The sequence below is a fragment of the Polistes dominula genome, unplaced genomic scaffold (assembly GCF_049000335.1).
Source record: "Polistes dominula isolate Pdom_NZ unplaced genomic scaffold, Pdom_raw_medaka contig_26, whole genome shotgun sequence".
In the NCBI taxonomy this organism is placed as follows: domain Eukaryota; kingdom Metazoa; phylum Arthropoda; class Insecta; order Hymenoptera; family Vespidae; genus Polistes; species Polistes dominula.
This window is the reverse complement of record NW_028300939.1, coordinates 376330-392983: the sequence shown is the minus strand read 5'-3', so window position 1 is coordinate 392983 and position 16654 is coordinate 376330. Positions and strand designations below refer to the sequence as shown.

Genomic DNA, 16654 nt, shown 5'->3' with positions numbered 1-16654 from the left:
TTTCTCGAAAATTTGAATTTTTAACAGGATTACATGATGTGCAAGGAGGTGGCATGGTTCAGGAATAGGTTTTACAGGGTAGAAATAATTTTAACTAAGTATTTAATTTATTTTAATGATATTTTATTCATTTTAATATCTTACAAAGTATATTTTTTACAATTCTTTAATGTACATTTCATTTCTAAGATAAATAGATTACAATTTATATAAAAATATAACTGTAAAACGTAGTACGTTGGTTTTTGAGCCGCTGATGTGTGTTAAAAATCCATTGGATGTCTTCTGGTTGTCTTTTTAGTACCAGGAAACTTCTGTAAGTCCTCAGATATGATGGGAATCGAATATATTCTCAGTCTGCTCCATTAATATGACTTGTAACTGTAACAGCAATAAAGAATATTACATGTAAAACATAAAAGTATTATATATAAGTACCTTGAAAAAGGTTTTCCCCTTCAACCACGTCAGCCATCGATGACTGACGCTAGATTACCCTTTAAACTGGGTCAGTCATCGCTGACTGACAGTATTTTCCCCTTAAACAGCGTCAGTCATCGCTGACTGACAGTATTTTCTCCAAAAACCGCGTCAGTCATCGATGACTGACAGTATTTTCTCCGAAAACCGCGTCAGTCACCGATGACTGACAGTATTTTCTCCAAAAACCGCGTCAGTCACCGATGACTGACAGTATTTTCTCCGAAAACCGCGTCAGTCACCGATGACTGACAGTATTTTCTCCAAAAACCGCGTCAGTCACCGATGACTGACAGTATTTTCTCCAAAAACCGCGTCAGTCACCGATGACTGACAGTATTTTCTCCGAAAACCGCGTCAGTCACCGATGACTGACAGTATTTTCTCCAAAAACCGCGTCAGTCACCGATGACTGACAGTATTTTCTCCAAAAACCGCGTCAGTCACCGATGACTGACAGTATTTTCTCCGAAAACCGCGTCAGTCACCGATGACTGACAGTATTTTCTCCAAAAACCGCGTCAGTCACCGATGACTGACAGTATTTTCTCCAAAAACCACGTCAGTCACCGATGACTGACAGTATTTTCTCCAAAAACCGCGTCAGTCACCGACGACTGACAGTATTTTCTCCAAAAACCGCGTCAGTCACCGATGACTGACGCTGTTTACCCTTAAACCGTGTCAGTCACATATGACTGACACGGCCTGGGCAGAATTTCTATTGTCAGTCACTAATGACTGACGCGGCCTGGAAAAGAGAAAATTTGTCAGTCATCGATGACTGACGTGGCCTGAGGAAATAGTAAATTGTCAGTCATCAGTGACTGACGCGGCCTGGGGAGATAGTAAATTGTCAGTCATCAGCGACTGACGCGGCCTGGGCGAGAGTCAATTTGTCAGTCATTGATGACTGACGCGGCCTGATAATAAAATGTGTTGTCAGTCACAGGTGACTGACGCGGTTTTGGAGAAAATACTGTCAGTCATCGGTGACTGACGCGGTTTTTGGAGAAAATACTGTCAGTCATCGGTGACTGACGCGGTTTTTGGAGAAAATACTGTCAGTCATCGGTGACTGACGCGGTTTAAGGGGGAAAATACTGTCAGTCAGCGATGACTGACCCAGTTTAAAGGGAAATCTAGCGTCAGTCATCGATGGCTGATAGTGTATAACACGATATTATTAAGTAACACATGTAGCCTGACGGGGACTTCCTTGAAAATCAGCATGGCGTTCAACGTGTTAAATATTTCCCTTTTGATATCTGAAAAGCAAATAAATAATCGAACTTTAGAATCGTCAAATACAAATTTGCGGTGTATCTTTAAAATTTAATTAGTGTAGAGAAAAAAAAATGTTATGCAATGACTTGATTAAAAATTTAGGAAAATGGAAAAAGATAATTACATGATAGTCTTGATCAAGAGAGGAGATAATGATGATGATGGTCTCTTTCTCTCTGTTGGTACGTAGAGTGGTGTACACGGCGATTTCATCCTTTCTTCCCACCATTAACAACCAGCGAACCACCAGAGGCCTTGCTAACCTACACTCTCGTTCCCTCTCTCTTTGCCAATGTGTTGGATCGCACGCGCGCGCACACACCCAGCCGTAACCTCCCACCTTCTTTCTTCTCCCACTTCAGCGAGCAACCAACTAACACTCTCCGTTGTCGTGACGTCACGCCGAATAAATTTTATTTAAAATAAAATTAATTTTATTTTTCACGAACTGCCGGGATTCGAACCCGGGTCACCGCTGTTGCGAATCGGAGACTCTAGCACTGAGCCACCGAACCGTTCTTATAACTCACGTCTTAAAACTAGTATTTAAGGTACAGAATTGATAAAAATTAATAAGATATTACTTACCTTTAGATGTTAAAATTCTGCAATTTTTTTTTTATAAATGTTGAGATTTTTTGTTAAGGAATTGGTTTTACAAGATAGAAATAATCTTTACAAATTTTTTCATTTCATTCAAGTATATTTTATTCATTTTAATCTCTTACTCGATTAATGGTAAAACGCGATTTCTCTTATCCTGTAGTTTACGCAGGTGTGTCGATACACCTGCGCTTATCATTTGAAATGCTTGTCTCACCTTATCAAAAAAAAAATACATTAATACACACATACACAATGGGATTTATATATAATCGAGCAGAAATAATAATCGCGATATATATATAAAATAAGAGAGAATAATTTAGGAGTAAAAAGAAAAAAGAAATGAAAGAAAGAGAGAGGAGAAAGTGCGAAAATTCTCTACTCACACATTGTCGGGGATCTAATCGGCTCTAACGTCACGGTGTTAAAACCCCCGTGAAAATTAGCAAACCATAGAGAGACCGCGTCATCGTCATCCTCGTCCCATATTCGAGTAGTATAGGGTGCATCATCGAGAGCGCATTAAAGATCGACCCTCTTATTGTCAAGGCAAAAGGGCCTCTTCTCGCACTTGTGTTGATCCTCGCAGCTGGAGAGTGACACACAAAGTAAAGATATTCAATTATTGATTCACAATGTTCTAATAATTCTTACAATTACATCTAACTATACCATAATAACAATTTGTAGAAAAGTAAAACAACAATTGTCAATGTAAAATATACGTGGAAAAATGCTAAAGATATAAATGTGGATATTGGTATTAAATGTAGAAAAGTTGGGTGCACAAGGTGGAAGAAAATCAAACGAAATTGAAGCGCGTCGTTTCACCTTCCGAAGAAGGGTGCGAAACGTTATCGAGTCGAGTAAAAGAGAGCATCTATCCGCTACTCTAAAGCCCTTTTTTCGCGATTGTATCCCTCCCCTTTTCTATTCATAGAAATAGGGGCTAGGCAAATACCTGGACAGCTGCACCCCTGAAGCACACAAGCGGTTTCTAAAGTCCGCCAAAATCTACCCTTCGCGAAGGAAGCACTTTGAGAGATCGCTTTCGAACTTTTGCATCACTTTTCTCCCTTCTACTTCACCACCACTTCACCACCACCTCACCCCCGAAGCATCCCTAAGATCTTCATTGTATTTCGATTAGCTAGCCACCGTACCAACTAAATACCAAATCCTATCCCCTACATTCTCAACGTTTCACCATATGCTATTGTGTTTTAATAACAGTTTTATTAGCAACCCCCTACCCTTACTTTAGACTTTTTTTCTACTGAAAACTACTTTACAATGAGATAGAAGACAGTATGCATTTGTTTCTTCTTATTTCAATTGACGAGTCTATGAGAAATTCAATCAATGCACGAGCGTAATAACCAAAATTCTCCTCATTGATCGACGATCATTGACAAATTTCTTCGTAGACTCATTGAAATTCTTTGAAAATTCAGATCGAAGATACTTTATATTTATAATACGTAAGTGCAAAGAGGGTGACGGAGGGTGGGTTGTGCTCGTAGTGATTAATAAAAAAAAAAAAAAAAGAAATGGAAGTATGACAATGAAAGAACGTTCCATTGAAAGCATTTAAATCGAACGTACTATACTGAGGGGTGGAACGATCTGTATCTTTTTGATAAGGATCGAAAATGTCGTAGTTAAATCCAGCATCTCAATGAAATCCTATTAGCTTGACAATTCAAACTTGTTATTATACTACGTGGGGATACCATTTTTTTCTATGTGTACGAATCTGTTTTAAATTATTACAAAATAATTGCACAAAAATTACACAAAAATTCTCTCCAACGAATACATCATTTTGAATGATCATCATCATTAAGAATTTGATGAATGAAATAGAAATCTTTTGGAAGAGTAACATTTTTCATCAAACGAGCTAAAAGAAAGATACGTATGTGAATGTGAATGTAAATGTAAATGTATATATATGTATACATACATAGTACTCGCGTGTTCTCTCGTATAATATCGATTTGTTAGAGAGGAGGTCGCAGGTGAGTATTCCCACGATCGTTGCTCGAACCGCGACAAAAGTTGAAGAATCGTCCGTCAACCGAGTGACGCTTCTGTGAAATAGTTTATGCACAGATCGAACAACTTTATTTCCTGTTATTTCTTTTCTTTTTTCTCTCATTCTATTAAACAATTTCTCTTTTGTTGTATTTTTCTCATTGTTTTTTTTTCTACAAATTTCATCTTTCTCATCTATCTCAAAGAAGATATTTTATATATATATATATATATATTTCTTTATACATTACGTTTCGTTAATTTAATTCAATGCAAATAATAATATTAATACATACATGAAAAGAAAAAAATAGTATAGGTTGACTTATAAATAATTGATGGATTTCGAATGTATACTTAATCACTTAGCCTTCTTTATTACATGCTTGTCCATATGCACAAATTACATTAGAAAAATCGGTATCATAGATCGTCCAAGTTCCTCGGTTGGTTAAACTTATGATGGGGAGAGACACAACAGTGGATGATCAGACTTTTTTCTTTTTTCTTACGAGAAAAATGATCTTTTCTATATACCTCTGTATAATATAAAGTAATTATTAATTATTATAGACAAAAGTCTAGGCGTGTGTGTGTCTGCATACGAATGTTCGATACAAAATAATAATTGCTGCTTGCCAGCCACATTTCATTTTTATTATTATTTTATCCCTGTATTATATTATTCATCTGTAAAATAATTTACAAACATTTATTTATCTAATTTTGTTTGTTTGTTTCTTTTTTTTGATGAAAAGAAAAAAATTCTTTTGCAATTGAAAAAAAAGTAGGGAAATAGAAAATAGAAAAGAACACACGCATTAGAAAAACAACAACACATTCTTGAAAATGTTCTCACCCCTTTTCCTCTCTGTCTTTTTTTCATTATTTTGTTTGTTTTGTTTTTTTAACAAACATCTCTTCTCTCTCAGCACACACACACACACACACACACACACACTCTTGTTCTTCATCTCGCTCGCTCGCTCGCTCGTGCGTTCTTTAAATTTTCTTCCACTTTTTTTTGTCTTGATTTTTAAATAATTTTTTATTTATTATTTTCTTTTTTTAAAAACACATCGTATCAAAAACGTTAGCATTAGGTATAACAATTTGTTGTATCGTCTATTTCGTAGAAAATCGAGACCTTGATACAGAACAGCTTAATGTGATATACATATACATATACACATACATATATGTATACTTATATTTAATATAAACGCTGCTCCTTTTTTTTATTATATTTATATATATATATATATAATATTATTATTACTATTATTATGTATATATATATATGTATATTTTTTTGTTAATATTTCTTTCATTTTTCTCACATCTCTTTCGTGGAAACTAAAAATAAAAATAAAAATAAAAATAAAAATGAAAATGAAAATGAAAATGAAAATGAACATGAAAATGAACATGAAAATAAAGTCGAGCAGCAATACGAAAAATTAGTTTTCCATTAAACGAATGATTTATCGTCAAATACTTAACTCTCGTGTGTCAAAGGTTTTGGTTTTTTTTTTGGTTTTTTTTCTTTCTGTTTTTTTTGTTTTTTCAAGAGATACAGCAATTTCCATCTTCTTCTCCTTCCTCTCACACACCATATTATATACGCTAATAATATAATATAATTATCAACACACTCAGATGCACACAATCCCATACATTTGACTTAACACGTTTATATAAAACAGATATATTGTGTTTAATATATCTCGGTACGCACGCGAACAATATTTTTATCTTCTCAATCAAAAATGAGATGAGATATTTCGTAAGAATTTCTTTTTTTTAATCAAATATTTTTGTTCAGGTGCTTTTGCTTAATTTGTCAGAAATTAAATGAAATTAAATGAAACGAACAAACAAACAAAGCAAAAAAAAAGAAAGGAAAGAGAAGAAATTTCCTATAAAATAGATGGACAAAAGTAAGAAATAAAAAAGTGGAAAAAAAGGGATAAGAAAAGAAAAAATCAAATAAAATAAACAAAGTGTGAGAGGAGTAATTGAAAGTATAATAATGAAAAATGTGCGTGCTAAGAGTATAGAGATACTCTTCTTTCTAATATACATATCTAATTCGAAAAAGATATTAGGAACTCGTCCACATTTATTCCTCTATAAGATTGAACACGTGTTAGAGAAACTAAAATTACTAAACTTTTATCTTTATATTTAATGTTTATAATATGTAGGAGATTAATAATTATTATATTCTAATGATAGTAATAAAATAAGAATACAATCATAATAAAATAATAATAACTAATAATAATAATAATAATAGTAATAATAATGATGATAATAATATTAATAATAATAATAATAATAATAATAACACGCGATAAAAGAAAAACTTAAACGTCGAAACAATTTCGCAGACATTGACATTGTCTTGTTTTTACTTTTATAATCTTTTTTTTATCTTTTTCTTTTTAATTTTCTTTTGTTTAAATCTTAATCGCAGTAAAAATCGAACAAGATTAATCTTATCCATACGTTACACGCATTTATCACCGCCAACATAAATTTATCAGAAGTTTTTTAGGAAATTTTTGGTAATTCGATAGCAAAAACATTTGGCACGTTCATCATCCTCGCTATCATCATAATCATCATCATCATTACCATTACCATTATCATTATCATTATCATCATCATGATCATCATCATCATCTATGTAAAAATATCGTCGCAGTGCTCTGTAGATTTTTTGTTTTTCCTCTCATTCACATAGTTGACCCTACTCGCATTGTCTTTTTTATTTTAATTAAGTATTTTTATGAATTTCATATTTTTGTTTTGTTTTTTCTTTTTCGTTTTTTTGGTAATACGCGTACGCGTTGCGCCAACCCCCTCCTTGTCTAGTTTTTTTTTTTTTTAATTATTTTCGTCTTTTTTCCTTGTGTCTTTTTAATTTCAATTCTTTTCTGTTCTTCTCTCCATTTTATTCGGTATGTTGTTTTTTTTTTTTAGTTTTTTATATAATGGATATTATTATTATCCGCGCATATAATTAAATATTTAATATTAATATAATTACTATTACTGACGCATAAAATATTTTTTTTTCTTCATTAGTACAAACGCGATGACATTGTTTTTTCTTTTTTCTTATACGGAAATTATTACTCTCGTTTATGCATATTCAAATATTTTTTTCTTTTTCTTTTAATCTATATTTTTAGAAATCCTAATGAATTTTCAATCAAATGATCAATCATGCATTTATTTCAATAAAATACAAGTATTTACTTTGTATTAATACGATAATAGAAACGATTGTTATATTCATTTGTAAATAATTCAGGTTTACAATATCAAAGGAAAACTGTTTAATGTTTATAAATGTTTTTATAACTTATAAATATGTCAATCGAATTTTGGATATTTTAATAAAAAAAATGTCTGCACGATCGATGTTTTTGAAAGAAAATTCGATAGAATGTTGAGTAGTAAACCGATGATTTCCCTGAGTGGTGATGAGCTATTTATATAAATTTGGTGTTTCGACGTCTATTTTTCATTTATCTTTTTTTTTTCTTTTTTTTTTATTTCCATACGTACTAATTTTTTCCATCTTATTCTTTTTCCTCAATTATTAATATTTAATAATTACATAATCTTTTAATCGTAAAAGATTTTTATGATCGAAGTTCATATACTCGCTTAGAAACGAAATTTCTCTCAGTTTCTCGTCTAAATCGCATTTGTTAATTAAATTCTTTCTAATTCGAAAAGAACACACAACAACAAAAATTGTTTTTAAAAACGAGACGATTAAATTTGTTATATTTAACTTAAATTTAAATTTAAAAATAAAAAAAAAAATAAAAAGAAAGAGAGGAAAGAAAAGAAAAAAAAATACTTTTTTTTCCTGTTTGAACACAATAAAAAGATTTAAATTAAAATTAGAACACGTTACAGCTAAATATCAGTCATAACTCATAGGTAGTATATAACGCGATTTGGTTTTAGTTTCCATACAATTATTTTCTAAACTCATTTATTATTTACCTAATTTTTAAACGAAACTCATTTTTTTTTAAAGAGTTTCCAATTAAAGTCTTTATCATGTTCTTGGGATTATGATGAATATTTGTTTTTCTTCTTTCTTTCTTTTAATCTTATCAAAAATTTGTTCAATATTTTTCAAATAATACACACACGTATAGATATTATATATATATATATAAGTTTAAAAATATTTAAAAGAAAATATTGTTAAATAATAATAATAATAAACTTAAGATAAAAAGATTGGTATATGTTCATCATAATCAACCGAGTACACGTTCTAAACAAATTTCATTGAACTAAAACTTATATTTATCAATTTCTTTTCCAAAATCTTATGAGAGTAAGATCAAATGCATATTCAATGTTTTTTTTTTCAGTATACAATACACAAAGTTTCATCATAAACGTTATAAGTATATCTTACTAATAATACGCCTCTCTTCCAATGTATAGAACCATCTCAAAAGATTTCTGGAATTATTATTATTATTAGTAGTAGTATTATTATTATTATTATTATATCAGATTAGACGAATATCGTAGCAAATTTATAAATCACGAGAGCACAGTATTTTTATAATATAGTCCATCTTTCTTATGTTTCTTTTTTTTTTTTATGTAGTTTAACAAATAATCATCAAATGTATTAATTTATGACGTATAGAGATATAAGTTCGTGAAATGAATTTACGAAAGAATAAACGAAAAAGAAAAATAATATAATAATTTTTTAACAAAATTCAAATATCTATGAAACGTAATACACTAATCATGTATTTTTTTAACTAATATAATAAAACAAATAATGGCAATCTCGTACAAACAACAACCTATTTCATAGCTCTTTTCGGTGGAAGGCAGTGCTCGTGTTGTACAATATTTTTTTTTTTTTTTTTTTTGTTATGCTTTATGCTTTAGTTTAAAATATACATTATAATAATGTGGCTTTGAAATAGGTTGTATATACATTATTATTATTATTATACTATACACAATCCACACACATCGTTTTAGTGGAAAATCTTTGATGATGCAATAAAGAAAGTTCGTCAATAATGATTAATTAAATTAAATGACCATGTGTGAAATACTTTTTTCATTTAACATTATATTAATATTACATAAATCACGTTTTTATTTTTCTTGTCAGAAATGTTATAATTTCTTTATTGCATCATTTTTCTTTCTTTTTTTTCTTATTTCTTATCATTTTCTTTTCTTTCTTTCTTTCTTTAATCCTAATTAAAATGTACATCTATATCATATTATTGCTATTTATCGCGATAGCTTAACTTATAGTCTACAACGTTTGTACATCTATGGATTTTGCTGATGATCCTTTACGATGTCAACACTCTGAGATTGATTGTCTCATATGTGCTTGACCAAGAAAAACCAAGAAAAATTGATGTGTCCTTCTATCGACAACTAATTATTTAATTGAATAATCATACAATAATCATGATCATTTTGAATAGAATTCTTAATTTCGTTCAAAGTTGAAATGCGTCTCGACAGAGCAACTTCTTTTACAAAAGTTTCAGTAATTTCCTGCAATTGTTTTTATATCTCAAATGTAGATAAACAAATATATTTACCAATTTTATAAAATTTTAATTAATATAAATTATACTAATGTATTTTTCTGTCGTGATACATACAACACGTGAACATACTAAACATGAATTTTTGTTAATTTCTATTATTCGTTGATAAACAAAATTTTGATAATTGAGTAGAGACTAACAAACATGTATCAAGTCAAGAATTAAAGGAATAAAATTCAATTAGTTCGACTCTTCATAATGAATAAAACAAAACGAAACAAAACAAAAATAAAACGAAAAAGAAATGAAAATTCTATACCTGTTACCTTTAAAATACACTACTAACGATAAAACACGATCGAACATATTAACTAGCCTATGTTTTTATCACGTTTTACAGATGCTGAAAGTTTTTCTTTACTTTGTAATAGCATCTACCTTCAGCTAGGTTTACCCGGAGGTCCATGGTTAGTTGGGGAAGGTCCATGTGAATGAAGATTATGAACGCTACCTACTTGATGATTAGGAAGAGTTGACACTGCTGATTGATACATCGATGGCATATAACTACTTGATGATTGCGGAACTGATCTAATATCAAAACAAAAACAAAAACAAAAAATATATCAAAATGTTAATTATATTTCTTTTGTAAAGATTTTTTTAAATCATGAGAAAAGTTTATTTTTATTATTCTTCAACGTACCGAGGAACACCACGTAAGGGATCTGGTGTTACTGAAGAATTTCTTACAACTCCCGAGTTACTAGCTGTGGCAGGTGATACAATGTTACTTTGCTGTCCTTGTAAATATCCACTAGTTGCTGGACTATGTCTAATATTGTTACCGTCAACGAACGAACAAACAAACAAATATTCTATTTAAAATAACCATAATTACATTACCAGATAATAGGAGAGATATGCTACCTTATTGTAGGACTCGGTTGTGGAGCAACCAAAGATCCTCTGTGTTGATACTGAGATAGGGATGCTGCTGCAGGTGGTGAGGGGTCCGGTGGCAATCCGTTTTCTAATGTAGTTGGATGGTTTACGGAACTAGAATGAGGTATGTATGTATTATTCACGCGAGTTTCTCGATTAACTCTAGGTACAGCAGCTCCAGATGCTCCCGATGGTACCTCAGGATGGGCGACATTAGCGTGTGGTGGATTAACCGTTGGATGTACATTATTCGCTGCAAATATTTTTCACAAAATTAAAAAACCAACAAAAATAGACAAATAATATTCGAAATTATTTAATCTAGTATTGTTTTTTTTTTTGTACTTACCTGGATGTGTACTCGTTTGAGTTGTTAAAGGAATTGCTAGTCTCGCATTCACTGCTAATAAATGATCTCTCCTCTGTAAAAGACTATTTACGTGTTCTTCTAATCTGACATTTTCAGCTCTCAACTGATGAAGACACGAAAGTAATGATGCAACTGTAATAATATTTCATTATAAATACATACTACATATATATATATATATATATGTATAAGTAAATAGCATTGTTAAGCAAAAAATAGTCAAAATTTAGTTAGATGAAATCTAACTAAAAAACTAAAAAATAAGATGAAAATGTTTGAAAAAGAAAAAAACTCAAAGAACCAATAATGAAAGTATAATAATGTTTTTTCTTGCCATACACTCACTATCAAAGTGCTGTGCTTGCTCCATTAAAAATTGACTGCCCTGTTCCCATTGTCTTTCTAACAATTGATCTAACGTTTGTGGAATTGCTCCACTACCTAACGTTCCGGAACTTGCAGTACTAATATTTGTATTACTGTTTGTTGAAAATACAGATGAAAAAGAGGTAGGTGCCGTAGTTGTTTGATTCGATCGTATCTATTTAGAAAAAAATAAATATGATTACTATGTCATTTCAAAAATAAAGAACATTCATTACTATTATTATTTACAAGAAACTTACAGAGGCTATTACACGACTGTGTAATTGTGGACCAACTAAAGTTGCCGCTGAATTATTTGCTTCTGTAAAAATAGAATGAGCCTCTAATTCTTGTGATAACGTATCAGACATCTTTTGTGCCATCGTTGAAGTTGGATTCAATTGATTTCCTAACATATGAGGCGCACTAACTCCATTTTGAAATCTACACATGATAAAAATTGAGTAATAGAATTTGATAAATGAATATCATATTTTAGTATCAATAATATCAATTTTAGAATTCTTACAGCTTAATATCTTTTTCCTCTTTAGTATTATTCGTTATAGTTGTAGGTGTACTAGATGCAGGTGGTGTAGGTGTCGTAGATGCTGGACAAGTACTTTTTCTTTTACGACGTCCTGGCCCGCTGCTACTCATACTTTCAGAACCTGGACTACTGGGAGGTGAATCTTTAACAGTAGGACCCATCGAGCCCACGGATCCAATACTACTAAAATGGCCGCTAGTTACTAACGAAGGACCTTGTATTATTGAAGGGACAGGTGCTACTGATACAGTTGGCGGAGATGTTTGATGATTGCTTCTTCCACCTCTTTTAGAAGTCGTAACAACTGCGCTACTAGATACTGATGTTGCAATTGATGATATCGGCAGCTGTGATTGAGCTTGAGATTGTGGCTGTGTTTGTGCTAATGCTGGTTGACTATTAGATGACCCACGTTTTGGTTTACGAACTTTATCTTTGTCCGAAGATTGAGATCTAGAAAATAATGAAATCCAATAATAAACTATACTAGGAGGAATAAGTACAATTTATAGTAAATAACTGTTATAGGTAGTATTTATTATTTCAATATTATATAGAACTCATTTAATGTTCAAATATAATTCTTTAAATATCTCAAAACAAAAGATATATGACCTAGACCACTTTCATAATTATGAGCACATATAACTACTAACTTCTTAATAACTCTCATTGATTTATATTTAATATATCCAGATAGAATGTTCAAATACAACAACTGTTCGTTATTACCGTTTTGAATTCACGTTACACCCTTCCTCCGTTCGTTGCCCATCAGGCTTCTTAGAGTGGGAAAAATAAACATAACCTCGCAATAAACGTTTCACTAAATAAACTTATTCAGAACTGTTATGGAACAATTTCATTGTTCTAAACACACTTATTTCTATTTTCAACAAAATTTAACAATTCTAATATCGTATAAAATGATAAAATAGATAATTTTTAAGTGACCTCGAGTGAAGCATTGTGCTCGAACACACGAATCAGATCACTAGATAAACATATAATTGTTTGCAAATTATTCCCTTGCACTTTGTATTGTATATTCGTGCGTCTTTTATAATTAAACACTATTTTTTAACAAATTTCACATTAAAAAAAACACTTTTTCACTGAAACAGACGGAAAATAAAAAAGGGAATAGACTAGGACGCGTAAAGAGGTTAGAATGACCTGATTGTTTACTCCTCGTGGCAGCCATTTTGAACGCGCTTAGATTACTCGAAAATTCCTATTGTTATATATATTCCTAAAAAATTTGCGTTAAATTTAATTTTTGTTTTAAATAGTTATCAATATTTTACAATTTCGTTAACTCATTGAAAAATATCTATTATTTAACACTTGATACACGTGTGGAATATTCAAGGCTCTATATAAAAATAATTTCAAAATAAATATAAAATGTTAATATGTTTTCTAGTGGTAAATCGTATATGCAAATAATCTAATCAATTGTGCTTTCAAATTTACTGTTTATGGAAATATATTGAAACAATATATTTGAATTTATGGATATTTTGATTTCTTTTTCAAAAAAAATAAAATAAAATTTTCATTAAATATATCAAATACAATCATTTACGTATATATTATTTTTAATACTTACCGAGATCTTTTAGTAGGAGCTTCTTCTAAGTTAAACCTCTCAGTACTTGGCATGATACTCGATCTTGGCTCGGTGTTAGCTGCAGTAGTAATAATACTTTGTTGTAATTGTTGATACAACGTAGGAGCACTTGTTACTACACTTTGGGCAGTACCAGAAAGAGATGCAGCAGTTAAAGGAACAGAAACAACTATACTATTCGATGTAGTTGTTGGTGATTGAATAGATGTTGATGATTGAGATTGCGTTACTGACATTATCACAGGTGTAGTTGTTGCCTCTGTAGTAACTGGAGTACTAGATGCAGATTGTATTGGACTGTCGATTTTTAACTGTAAATTATAAACTACTTATTAAATATTTGATTTTATTAAATTTCATGATAGAAAATTGAAACTTATAGATTGATAAAAGTTAAGTTACCTTTTTTACTCTTTCAGGCTCAGTTGTTGTACTAAGACTAGTGGCTTCAGTTATAGTAGGTTGTACATTATTATTACTTGAAACTGTTTGCTGAACTACTGAACTAACAGCTACTACTACAGATCCACTGGCTTCAGAACTGACAGATTGATTTGAATTTTCATTTCCTATCACAGTTGGTGTACGCGCACCAGTCTTTCTTCGTTTACTTGTATGACTTGAACCCTTATTGGATTGTGAAGAATTAGATTTTGTTTGATTACTATTTTTATGAATCAAATTCGAATTAGAACTCGTCTTTATATTAGCAGTTGTAACAGCGGTTGCTGCAGTCACTGAAGTAGATCCATCGTGTCCAAATACGCTTTCTGACTGTGTAACAATAGTTTCTACAAAATTTGATGTCGTAAATTTTCCAGTATTCGCAGAACCATCTTTGGGAGTATTACGACCACTGTTACTCTTGGTGTCATCGGTAACACCATTTATTTCTACGTTTGGACTAGTATTAGACTTATTTTTAGAATTTGTAGTTGATTTTGAACTGGATCCTTTCCTTTTACTACTTGATGATGATTTTATAGGAGTCTCGGCTTCCTTTTCAGGAGATGAATCTGATGATCCATTGTCAGCAGGTATAGGTTTATATGGTGGTATAGTTTTAACATTACCACCTTTTTTCTACAAATCAAATATAGTTTTAACATTAATGTAAATAAATCAAACAGACAAGAAAAAAGAATTATAATGAAAGCACTATAACGCCAACCAATTTTGAATAATGATGCTGGCAATATCCACAATATTTGACATTGTCAAGATAGTTGCCAGCTTCTTCACAAAGTAAACCAAGAGCTTGAGCGCAGGTAACATGAAATTGCTGCCTGCAGCCTGTTTTATTACACTGCATACAAGCTCCAACATTTGCTCTGCTTCCTCTACCTTGATCTTCGCAAATATAACAAGACTGAAATAATAATCACAATAGATATAAACATATTTCTTATCTCAGAATAATATTACAAATACATAGTTAGATATTTCTACTATACTTACTTTACTAAATCTTTCAGAAGGTATAAGCTGTAATATAATGGGTTCCATTGTTGTAACATTGCCAAAGCGCACTTCTGGAATATAAAGAGCGCATACAACATGAGCCCAACCAGCTTGATCCGTCCTTTTGAGCGCTCCATCTTTGCTCGGGCATAATTCACAGCGCTGATAAAATATTATACATTAAAAAAGATCATATATTATATTTTGGATATAATACAAACAACACAATTCTCATCATCATCTTTAGATATATACATAGAACAATATCTTTTAAATGATTTCAATGTGATGTTTTGACATTGATGTTGTGACATTTTGACAATTGACAGAAATGTCAAAAATAAAGTAAACTTACCACACGTGCACTTCTTTCTTGCGATTCACATTTTCTACAATACCAAGGTCCTGTTGGTACGGTAACAATGCCATAGCACGCTGTGAATATAAAAATAATATTATTGTAATCTATAATGAAATATAATCATTATAAAAAATTAATCTGTATGTAACAAACCTTGGTGTACAGCGACAGTACATCCCTGTCCATCGCAATAGACCAGCGGATTCTCGGTCCAACCCCTCTCATCAGAACACACACAGCACCCTCCAAGCATCTCCTTCATGCTGTGCTACAAGCAATTTGGAAGAGGAGACTAGCATGAGGAGCTAGGCGAACCGTGGACGGCGACGGGAATGACGCTTGGCCTCCCCATGCGGTTGCATCCTGGCGATGACGATTATCGAATATCGTATCCACTTTTTTTATAATCCTAACAATTTCTCAAAGATGCACTTATGCACTTACGCACGTACGCACGCACGTACGCACGTACGCACGGACGTACCGTACGTACCCTCGTGCACGCGCGTGATGCATATAACGAGGCCGAGGTTTCTTACGAACGCTCCACGCGCCTTTTAATTTATTCACAAAAACTCATCAAAGCTTTTTTACACTAATCGTCTTTTTTAAAACTAAGAAGAAATTATTCGATATTAAACAGCCGCTACAATCCTACACGAAGGAGTTGTACACAAATATCTTCGTTAGAAGCGTGATAGGACGGTTTGTTATTTACGACGGCGCTCTATTTGTTTCGTTGCACGGCCATCTTATTTTGTTGTCGCGCGCGATACGCGCATGCGCACACTCAACTACTCTGCCCGCGAAAACAATAAGCTTTATTCAGACGTTCAAATTCTTCCTAAGAACGAGGCTTTAATAAATTACATTTTTAAATCATATTATTATTATTTTACTTGGATTATCATTCGTTTATAATGGAAATTATTATTTCTTACAAATTATTAAACATTATCGTAATTGAAAAACTAAGCAT

The 16654-nt window shown here is 31.6% G+C and overlaps 1 protein-coding gene across 5 annotated transcripts; it reads right to left on the bottom strand.

Annotated features, from left to right (window-relative positions):
* Nucleotides 1–101: 101 nt before the first annotated feature.
* Alh (coiled coil domain containing protein Alhambra) lies at nucleotides 102–16491 on the bottom strand. Of its 5 annotated transcripts, XR_016176287.1 has the most exons (17): nucleotides 15829–16484; nucleotides 15670–15749; nucleotides 15312–15476; nucleotides 15025–15222; nucleotides 14256–14936; nucleotides 13833–14164; nucleotides 12200–12673; nucleotides 11931–12114; nucleotides 11644–11845; nucleotides 11284–11436; nucleotides 10920–11187; nucleotides 10696–10824; nucleotides 10505–10580; nucleotides 2760–2962; nucleotides 1892–2587; nucleotides 439–1748; nucleotides 102–381 (listed from the first exon to the last, which is right to left on the bottom strand). XR_016176287.1 is itself a non-coding variant. In XM_015333456.2 (14 exons), the coding sequence occupies exons 1-14, from the start codon at nucleotides 15935–15937 to the stop codon at nucleotides 10430–10432; spliced, it is 3051 nt and encodes a 1016-aa protein (XP_015188942.1). In that variant the 5' UTR covers nucleotides 15938–16479; the 3' UTR covers nucleotides 4763–10429. The 5 variants fall into 5 exon arrangements, 3 of the variants coding, with proteins under 3 accessions (XP_015188942.1, XP_015188939.1, XP_015188940.1); XM_015333456.2 differs by lacking the exons at nucleotides 102–381; nucleotides 439–1748; nucleotides 1892–2587; nucleotides 2760–2962 and having other exon boundaries at nucleotides 4763–10580; nucleotides 13833–13911; nucleotides 13987–14164; nucleotides 15829–16479; XR_016176289.1 differs by lacking the exons at nucleotides 102–381; nucleotides 439–1748; nucleotides 1892–2587; nucleotides 2760–2962 and having other exon boundaries at nucleotides 10562–10580; nucleotides 10920–11048; nucleotides 11132–11187; nucleotides 15829–16491.
* Nucleotides 16492–16654: the final 163 nt, after the last annotated feature.

What these genes read in the sequence shown, in the direction of transcription:
- Alh (XM_015333453.2), bottom strand. Translation starts at nt 15,937, where the DNA reads ATGAAGGAGATGCTTGGAGGGTGCTGTGTGTGTTCTGATGAGAGGGGT. An exon ending in ACAGCACTTTGATAGTGAGT is followed by an intron (nt 11,437 to 11,643) that starts GTATGGCAAGAA and finishes ATATTATTACAG; the next exon opens with TTGCATCATTACTTTCGTGT. An exon ending in TCAAACGAGTACACATCCAG is followed by an intron (nt 11,188 to 11,283) that starts GTAAGTACAAAA and finishes AAATATTTGCAG; the next exon opens with CGAATAATGTACATCCAACG.